At 41.7% G+C, this 9,944-nt stretch overlaps 1 protein-coding gene across 1 annotated transcript; it reads left to right on the top strand.

Moving 5' to 3' along the window:
- The first annotated feature begins 455 nt into the window (after positions 1-455).
- LOC126471027 (piggyBac transposable element-derived protein 4-like) lies at positions 456-2,108 on the top strand. Its single transcript, XM_050099088.1, has one exon. The coding sequence runs from the start codon at positions 456-458 to the stop codon at positions 2,106-2,108; it is 1,653 nt and encodes a 550-aa protein (XP_049955045.1).
- The last annotated feature ends 7,836 nt before the right edge of the window (positions 2,109-9,944 follow it).

Below are 9,944 nucleotides of genomic sequence, written 5' to 3'. Positions count from 1 at the left end.
CTTATTACAGTTTTTTAACACTCTAAGCGCCAAGCCCGTAAAATTTACGGGCCTGGGATCGCGCGAAAATCACCAAGCCCGTAAAATTTACGGGCCGCTACATTTAATTTCATTCAAAACACTGCAACGTTATTTCTACGGGTTTGGCCAGCGCTATACGTTTTTCAGATGTTTATTAACAAAATGCGTCCATAGATGTCACGGCAGCGCTGTAATTCATGTTAAAACTTATCTTTGCGTTCTCAGTCTGTATATCATTCAGTTGTTTGTCATCATGTTTCGGCGCGGTTTATCAGACGCAGAAATTGCGGATTTGATCAATCATAGCGACACTCTGGATAATGTAGAGAGTGATTCAGACGATTCTGAATGCAATGGTGTGTTTGAAGGTACGTATTTCCGAATTTTCCACGTAATTGTGCAGTACGCACATATCTGTTGAACATGTGTAAACGATGTATGTAGTTACACATAATGTGATATTCTTTTTAGAAGACGAGATTGATGACAGTTTGTCTTCAGATGAAGACGAGAATGATGTTGAAGGTGTTGCTTCAAATCCAGCAGCTGTGCCGTATCCGAAAGACAGTGAGTGGACTGCAGTTGACACCTACCGACCTCTGCCTGTCAACACGACACCCAGGCAGATACTAGTGGATATTGATGAGTCGAGTTCTGTACTGGATTGCAGTAAAGTGTTCCTTACTGACAGTGACGTAAATGAACTCAAGAGACAGACAAATTTGTATGCATCACAGACAATACAGAAGAAAAGAAGAGGAAATAATCTGAAGCCCCATTCAGTTTTGAGTTCGTGGAAGCCAGTGACTATAAGTGAGATGAGGCGTTTCTTGGGTATTATTTTCCACATGTGTGTTTCGAAAAAGCCAAAAATTGCGGACCATTGGAGCACTAATCCTGTTCTTAGTTGTAACTTTTGTCCCCATGTCATGAGCCGTTTGCGTTTCACTCAGATACTGTCATGCTTGCATCTTGTTGACAATTCAAATCAGAAAAAACCAGGCGAAGATGGATTTCATCCACTTTACAAAGTTTTGCCATATTATAATAATTTGAAGGAGCGATGTATCCAGGCATATCGTCCCTCAGAAAAAGTGACAATTGATGAAGGAATTTGCCCATTTCGAGGTCGTGTGAGTTTCCGTGTTTACATGCAAAATAAGCCTCATAAGTATGGACTGAAAGTATATGCTGTTGCTGAAGCCAGTAGTGGCTATGTTGTAAATTTTGAAGTTTATGCTGGTAAGCATATTGTTGACAATTCTTCGTCTGCGGTTATTTTGCGATTGTTGTCTGACAGCAGCTTGCTGAACAAAGGCCACACTGTGTATTTAGATCGATTTTATTCCAGTCCAGAGCTATTTCAGCAACTGGCAGAGAAAGGCACTGGAGCTGTTGGTACTGTGAACAAATCCAGGAAAGGATTGCCTAAAGATTTAGTATCTGCTAAGCTGAAAAAGGGCGAAATGTCTTTTCGGCGTAAAGATAATGTATTGGCAATGAAGTGGAAAGATAAGAGAGATGTGTATACATTGTCTACAAGGCATCAAGCAACATTTGGTACGCATACTAAGAGAAATGGGTCTGTAGTATTGAAACCACTTCAGGTACTTGATTACAACCTCAATAAAATTGGAGTGGATATTGGAGACCAACGCCTGCAGTACAATCCGTTCCAGCACAGAACTGTGAAATGGTGGCGAAAATTATATTTCCATTTGCTGCTTATGGGAGTATCAAATGCATTTTGGCTGTACAATGCAGTGCACAGGAAGAAAATTACAATAACAGACTTTATAACAGTGCTTGCAGTTCAGCTTGTTGAAGACGACACACTTGAATTCATTCCAAGAAATGAAGGAACTGTAGGTCGGCTAACAAAGAGACATTTTTTGCAGCACATACCTGCAACTACTAAGAAGTATGCTGCTCGTGTGTGTCACGTGTGCAGTTCCAGGAGCAAGAAACAGAGTGGCAAGGCTTCTCGCAAAGAGACACGATACGAATGTGAACAGTGTGGCGTTGCACTCTGCCTGGAACCTTGCTTTAAAATTTTCCACACTAAAAAACAATATGATTCTGTGTGAAATTTATATGTAATACTGTATACTATCAGAAACATGTAATGTAGTGCCACAATTTTGGTTAAAAATAAATCACAATTGTATTCCCTTATTCGTATGACTTTTTCTAAATTCTTAAAACATCTAAGTGATTTCTATAACTGTACCTTAAAGCTGTGCATTGTAAAGTAGTTTCTTTCACTCAGAATTAAAGTAGAAATGTGCAGCTTCAAGATGGTACCAAATTTGCCACAATCCAAACAGTAGATTTGATGCAGTAATTTTTTTAATATTGGTAAAATTGCCCGGTTTCTAGGGACGGGTGCATAAAATAGGCCTGGTACAGAGAGTGTTAACTGCGTGTGTTCGCTAAAATAAACGTATATGTGTGTTCAATGGCATTTGCAAATTCATAATATCTCAAACCAGGCACCGTCACGCTAAACCATGTGAAGCAGAGAAATTCCGTATCGATATGTCTGTGTGGCATGAACAAATTTCCATAGATTTCGCAACGTAACGTGAAGCAGTATCTAGAATGTGAGTAATAATAAAATAAAAATATTCCACATGCCAACTGTTAAGTTCAGAGTAACTTCCGTTTTGTTAGATTCTTGATGACTTTTTTTATTAGTCTGTGTTTAATTTCTACCAGTTTCTATTTAGCGATAAAACTAGCAGGGCAGCACGATATGAGGACACGATTACTGGTAAACTAACAGCACTCTTCTCTCACAAAGTAGCGCAAGTTTTCTTTTGGAGATTAATGGTACTTTCCTAATACGTCTTATTTATCTACGACGTGCAGAATCACGTTTGGATTCATTTGGGAGGTGTCATGGTATGTTATTACTCCGCAGTAGATTAGAGCTAACAAACATTTATGTCAAATTTTACAAGGGAAGATGTGACCACCAGGATGTTGCAGTTAGACTTTACTTTATTCAACAACTACTTTCGACAGCATTATAGTCATCTGGTGTAACGTAATTCAGTAACGCTGCTTAAGGTCGTAAGACATTGTCATCATCTGCCATTAATCATTAAAAATTATGAGCATTTGTATATAGGCCTGTGAATTGGTAGTCTATGAAATCTTCGGACTTTACAAAAAGCTGATTTGTCTGTAAATAAAAATTATAATTAATTTTAATATGCAGTGTTGATATCAGTGTGTTCAAACTGTTTGTTGCCACATAGTACATTGACAATTTGGTGCGCGCGCGTGTGTGTGTGTGTGTGTGTGTGTGTGTGTGTGTGTGTGTGTCTGTGTGTGTGTGTGTGTGTGTGTGTGTGTGTGTGTGTTTGACCTCCTGTAGTTGACATGTGAACTACGAGGTCTTATGTAACTACCATAAGCCCAACAACCGACTGTACATGTCACCCAACATACGATTATTGTGACGCACCGTAAGTAACGGATGATCAGGCACCAACACAGCAGGAACGTCTATGTTACCATAGACGTAAGCTATAAACTGACCAAACGGCATTTAAAATCTGACACCCAAAGTGTATTTCCTTCCACGCATAGCTCCACCTGGTATTCGACATGAAACTGCTTCAAATGTCAAAGTTCAAGGTTCCCTGGTTCATCCTTCACGGACATAGTTCTCTATCGAATTTATGGTGTCGGTTACTACGTTTTACCACTGCTGATGCGGAGGAAACTATAGTCAAACATTAGAGACTTTAATTTTCCTATAATTCGGCCATGAAGAAAGACTGAACCATAGTGATCATGTATACTAGGATGTTGATAATTTGCCTATCTGGACGCCTATGCACATCTGCAGATTCAAGAACAAGCTGGAGAACAAACGGGGTATATTGAAATTAGTGGCCGTCTGCTGTGGATGTGGCAAGCTTCGGATGCATAATATTTTAATATCAAACAAGGAGAAGTTCCCGCAGGAATAGAATCTTCTCTCAAAGACTCAGCACGGATTCAGGAACAAGCAAGCTGTATGAAAGACAGCGTGCTGCATGCCTAGACAATATCTACCAAGCAGTACCTTTATATGACATCTCCGATTTCCGCAACACGTTAGAACTGTACTGATCAAGCTATAACAATATGGAGTGTCTTCACAGACATGTGATTGATTCGATGAATAGTTGACTAATAGGAACAATTACATTATGCTGGATGGCCAGTGTTCAACAGAAAGGAGAGTAGTAATCGGTGTGCCCCAATGAAGGTTTGTAGGCTCACCGGACATGATAAGTGGCATAGGCCTATCCAGAAAATAAGTGTACTGTGACCATAAAGGGTTGTAGTTCTCTTTTTTTAGGATTGACAACACTGAGTGATAGAGGGAGATCCCCTGACCACAGAAAGTATCGCAGGAAGACGGTAGTACGTAAATTCACGTTGTAGTGTCTAGTTGCGTGGAAGACGTCGCTAAGAAATCTCGATAAGTGCGAGGCACGTGCTGTGATTCGCTTCCTACTCGTGGACGGAATAACACCTTCCGAATTTTTTTCGCAAATCAAAACAGTTTACGGCGGAGGTCTTATGAACAGAACGAGTGTGTTTAAGTGGTGTACGGAGTTTAGTGGAGACACAACAAATATTTATGACGAACAGAGGAATTAAAGACCTCCCTTTTGATTGATGAGTTGGCTCAAAAAGTCAGGGAAACTGTTCGTGAATATCGCTAACTGACTTTGGGTCCCAAAACAGCTGACAGAGTAGCACAAGAGAAATCGGGTCACTAGCACCCGCGAGTTTCTTGAGGTGGGTGACTCATTATATGCCTGAGACAAAAAACAGTCGCCACTCCGGCGTCGCACCAATTCCCCATCTACCAAAAACTTCAAAATCACAATTTCTGGCAAAAAATCACGTTGTCAGTGTTTTGGGAACGAAAAGGCATCATTTTGGTTGAATTTCTACCTTAGGGAGAACCATCAATTCACCAATTCACAACGATATTTTCAGATCTTAAAAAAACTCGGGAGCGCTCAAATCAAAAGGAGAGGAATGCTGACGAAAGTAGTGTGCATGTCGCACGACAACACCCTTCCTCGCACAGCCTTAGCCACGAAGACGCTCTTGGACTCATTTGATAGGAATGTTTTAACCCATTACTTGTATTCCCCTGGCTTGGGGCCTTCTGTTTGTCTTGCCTTCACCTCCCTGACGTCTCACATGAGTGGAATCGAATTTTCAACCGACAAGCAAGTGGAGAAAAAGGGTCTGCGGTAGGGGAAGAGCTGGTGGGAGAGTTCTTCGAGGAGGGCATAAAGAAACTTGTGTCATAGCTCACCACATGCATTGAACCGCTCGGCAATGATGTGGAAAAATAGTCAACCAGTGTATCAACAATATCCTGTAGCTTTTTCAAATACGCTTTTTCTAAGAAGATATAAAAATCTAGTGAACTAATTTTCTGAACATGCCTCTTACTAGTCGCCACCTTAAATGGGCACACTGATCGCTCTGGAGGGCTGTAAATGGTGTAAAACTGGTACCATGAGGTGTGTGACCCACCACCTGTGATGTAAGTCGCCGCAGTGAAATGGTGTGTACATGTCCGCCATTTCTATGGTTTCAGCGCAGTGGCATGGCTTTCCGTGGAGATGTGTCAGAACGGCAGTAAGAAGCTATGGTGTTTGGGCGTGCCACTAACCACATCGTGAATGACGATTTGTTGGTGTATCAGTACGGGCTCTCCAACGTGACTACATGGAATAGTGTACCACTCGATGCCATACAGCACAGCGTAAGAACAATGGACGTAGAAATCCCCTAACCAACAGGGACCGGAGACAAGTGTCCAGCCTTGACAATGACAATCGGTTTCAAACACGAATGAAATTGTTGTTGTTAGCAGATGCAGGTAACAGTTGGCCTGAGTGATATTCTTGTCAGCTTTGATGTTGTAGTCTTTATTATCTTGTACATTTCTGTGAACAAGGCATTTCCTATATAGAAAATACTTTTCCGATTGATGAGGTAGTTTTACTTAGACACTGTCTCACCACAACTTATTTTGAATGCAGCAGTGAATTTTACGAGCAAATAGTGTAGTCCTCTAACTAGAACTTTTGCCTATTTGTTTGTGAAGAATTTCGAACAACGGGCGCTGCATACAGCCTGCTATGTGCATGAGATCTTTGTAATATGGACTCACGGTGAAGAGAAATTGGACTTCTCCTTGCTACATCTCGTAGTATCAACGCAAAAACTCAATTCAGGATGGGCAACTCAATTTTCTGGGCTATCTGTGATCAAACGTGTGTACAGGACTTTGAGCCGTAAGATGTACAGAAAAGCCACACGCACTGATCTACACCTCCATTCATCACCCAAGACAAAGAGGAGGTATCATTAAGCCCTTGGTGGACAGAGGTACGAAAATTTACAACATGAAATGAATCACTTACGGTCGGGTTTCAAGAAAAATTGTTACTGCAGTAAGTAAGTACATCAAGTACTCCATCTAACAAGTATGGGGTTGAAACTTTCCTTAGACCCACCAAGAAGATAAAAAAAAGTTTGACAATGGCCAAAGATATACGTCATTCACTAACGACATCTCAGGCGTACAAAATTCCATGTAGTTGTGGTCAGATGTACATTGGAACCACAAAAAGAAGCGTTACCTCCCGCTTAACCGAACGCAAAACGAACTGCCGCCTGGGACATACATAATAATCGGCCATAGAAAAACAAGTTTTCCGAGATGTGAGCCGTAAAATAAAATTCATTGAGATGAAAGTTTTAGCAGAGACAACGTGGTATTACTGCTGCATGTATAGAGAAGCGATAGCGATTACAAACACTATAATAACTTTAACAGGAAAGAGCCGATGTTAAATTAGGTAAAACATGGATGTCAGTCTGCGTCAACGTAATGACAATCAGTTACTTGTAATCTAGAACAGTAATGTGAGACAGAGATAATCACGCAATCGGGTTGAAATGCACAATGGTGGAGCCATCTGTACAACTCTTATAAATGCGGTGGTCCATCGAGCCCTCGATGGAGTTGCCGTTCTTTGTTTCAAAACCGAGGACGTCACCCACAGTCGGAGATGAAACGTGTGGTGTCACCGCCAGACACCACACTTGCTAGGTGGTAGTTTTAAATCGGCCGCGGTCCATTAGTACATGTCGGACCCGCGTGTCGCCACTGTGTGATCGCAGACCGAGCGCCACCACAAGGCAGGTCTCGAGATACGGACTAGCACTCGCCCCAGTTGTACAGACGACTTTGCTAGCGACTACATGGACGAAGCATTGCTCATTAGCCGAGCCAATAGTTAGAATAGCCTTCAGCTAAGTCAATGGCTGCGACCTAGCAAGGCGCCATTAGTAACATTGCATGTATCTACAGAGTCTCACTTGTATCGCCACAATCTCCAGATGTACCACAAGGATGGATTAAAGTTAAGTATTCCAGCAGCTACGTACTTTTCTTTATAGTATTCATTACGTATCCTGTTTCAGACCTCACGCCATCCTGCTTTAGCTTAGCGCGTGCCTTTTGGCTTCCTCTCATTGTGTCTAGGCTGTCTTGTCTAGACACAACAAAACGTCAAGGAAGGGCTTTATACAGGTCATTACTGAATTCCCTCTACAGACTTTGAGGACATGTTCCTTACGCCAAAACAAGAAAAAATTTTCTAGTGAACTTTGGGTCTACAATGTGTACCTTAAGAGCTATGATCACTTGTTTATATTCGGTACAGTGAAACACATCTCTTCTACTGCAAGCTCTTTGCTTCTCGTATTTTGAGAGGAAGTAGTATGGACCAAAACCAGAAAAAGTCTAGTAAACACATACTCTAAAATCCCTACCTCAAGAACTATGAGCACCTACTCAATAGAAAACATGTGTTTCACAGTAGTGAAGATGATCAAGTGCTCGTAGTTCTTAAGGTATGCTTTTAAGAGCCCGTATTTACTAGGAATTTTTTTCTTGTTTTGGTGGAAGGAGACTGTCCTAGGACTCAGTAAAGGGAACTTAGTTACACACTGTATATCGAGCACAGCCTCTTTGTCTGGAATTCTTAGCTGGAGAGAAAGATAATGTGTGTTGGCGGCACAAATAAAGAAGGACGAAAAGAGGCGGGGTTTACGTAGCTTTTGTTGGGATTTATACAGACACATACATATGGCGTAAGTTACCTAAGACATAACACGTCTTTCATTTCATGAACGTTTCCAGGTGTCGAAAAGAGGTTTTCTGCAAATGATAGTACGCTAAGTCACATGTATTTTGGTGTGTGATTAAGTGGGTTACATTTTGTGTCGATCGAGATATTGAAGCAATTATGATTTTTTAAATATCATGATATTTTTAACGGCATCCGAAATCCCCTGAAAAGACGCGTACAGTGATATAACGCTTGTTAATGTTGAGGTTGAAACTCTTCGCGAAAGAATCCGAGAAATGTACTTAAATTGGAAAGCAATGTGGGCAGAGTCCGCTACTGCGGTGTAAACACCACCAAGAAGAGCTCCCGTGCGAGGCCCAGTCATTATATGCAGCAAGCCAGGTTTACGCGTTGCTTGCTGTGGCGATCGTCTGGCGCAGTTGGGACTTCATGGAAGAATGCATCTTTTCGTTCTCCTCATAGAAAGACATCAAAAGGGGTTAGATCAAGAGACCTGGCCAGCCGTCGTATTGAAACTACATACACCGCCACTTATCCAGTGATACCTCTTCGAGAAGAGCAGTTCGAAACAATGTGTGTGTACCTCTTTCAATGTAACACGCCTGGGACGAACTAATGCCCCATAATGGCAATTCCTATGATGCCGCACCATAGCGTTACACTTCACGGTCATTGTTGTTGTACCAGGCGCAACCAGCGTGGATTTTCAGCTGCCCCAGTAGCGCATGTTATGTAAATTTACGTTACCGTGGTTCGCAAATGTTACAACGTCGGTAAACAGCACACGTTGGGAAAACGTAGTGTTATCTCCCAAAAGATGCAGAGCAAACAAGCAAAATACTATACGATTTTCGAAATCAAGTCCTCTGAGTGCTTGACATAGTGACAGATGGTAAGGGTGGAACTCAAGTGGAATTCGAATGACACTAGTCTGGCTGATCCCAGAGTACTTGACAATACGTCTCGTTCCTCTATTCGCCACATAAAATTAGTATGTCTAACTTCTCAATGGTATACATGTCTGCATGTAAGGAATATTGAAGCCGAAATGACCTGCCGACAGACGACGCAGTTCCTGCTAGTTCTGCAGAGCAGACAAGTAAACAGCGAAACGCTTGATACAACGACGTAGCCTGGCATGAGCCTGTTTATAACGCCATAGCCGATTACTATCGACTTGTCCTCCAATTTTAGAATATTTCTCGGGTTCTTTTCCGAAGAGTTACAACCTCGAAATAACAAGCACTATATCACCGTGCTCGCGTTTTCAAGTGCTTTCTAATTCTGTTAAAAAGTTTATTTTAATATTTTTTAAAAATCGTACTTGCTTCAACATCGCGATCGATACAAGAGTTAAGGCTCTTTATCACACACCAAAGCAAGCGCCCCTTAGCGTACTATCATTTACCGGAAACCACGTGCCGATACCTGACACCGTACACGAAATAAATTAGTGTTACTTCTTACGTGACTCGCCCTGTATACTGCCATACACCGAAGTGACAGAAGTCATGGCATAGCCATATGCACAAATACAGATGGCGGTAGTATCATGTACTCAAGATATAAAAGGGCAGTGCATACGCAAAGCTGTCATCTGTATTCAGGTGATCCTTGTGGAAAGGTTTCCGACGTGATTATAACAGCAGGTCGGACATTAACAGACCTTGAACCCGTAATGGCAGCTGGAGCAAGACACGTGGAACATTTCGTTTCGGAAATCTTTAGGAA

Source organism: Schistocerca serialis, chromosome 3, assembly GCF_023864345.2.
Source record: "Schistocerca serialis cubense isolate TAMUIC-IGC-003099 chromosome 3, iqSchSeri2.2, whole genome shotgun sequence".
In the NCBI taxonomy this organism is placed as follows: domain Eukaryota; kingdom Metazoa; phylum Arthropoda; class Insecta; order Orthoptera; family Acrididae; genus Schistocerca; species Schistocerca serialis.
This window is presented reverse-complemented; position numbering and strand designations above follow the sequence as displayed.

Coding starts and splice junctions, on each gene's coding strand:
- LOC126471027 (XM_050099088.1), top strand. CDS start 456: ATGTATGTAGTTACACATAATGTGATATTCTTTTTAGAAGACGAGATT.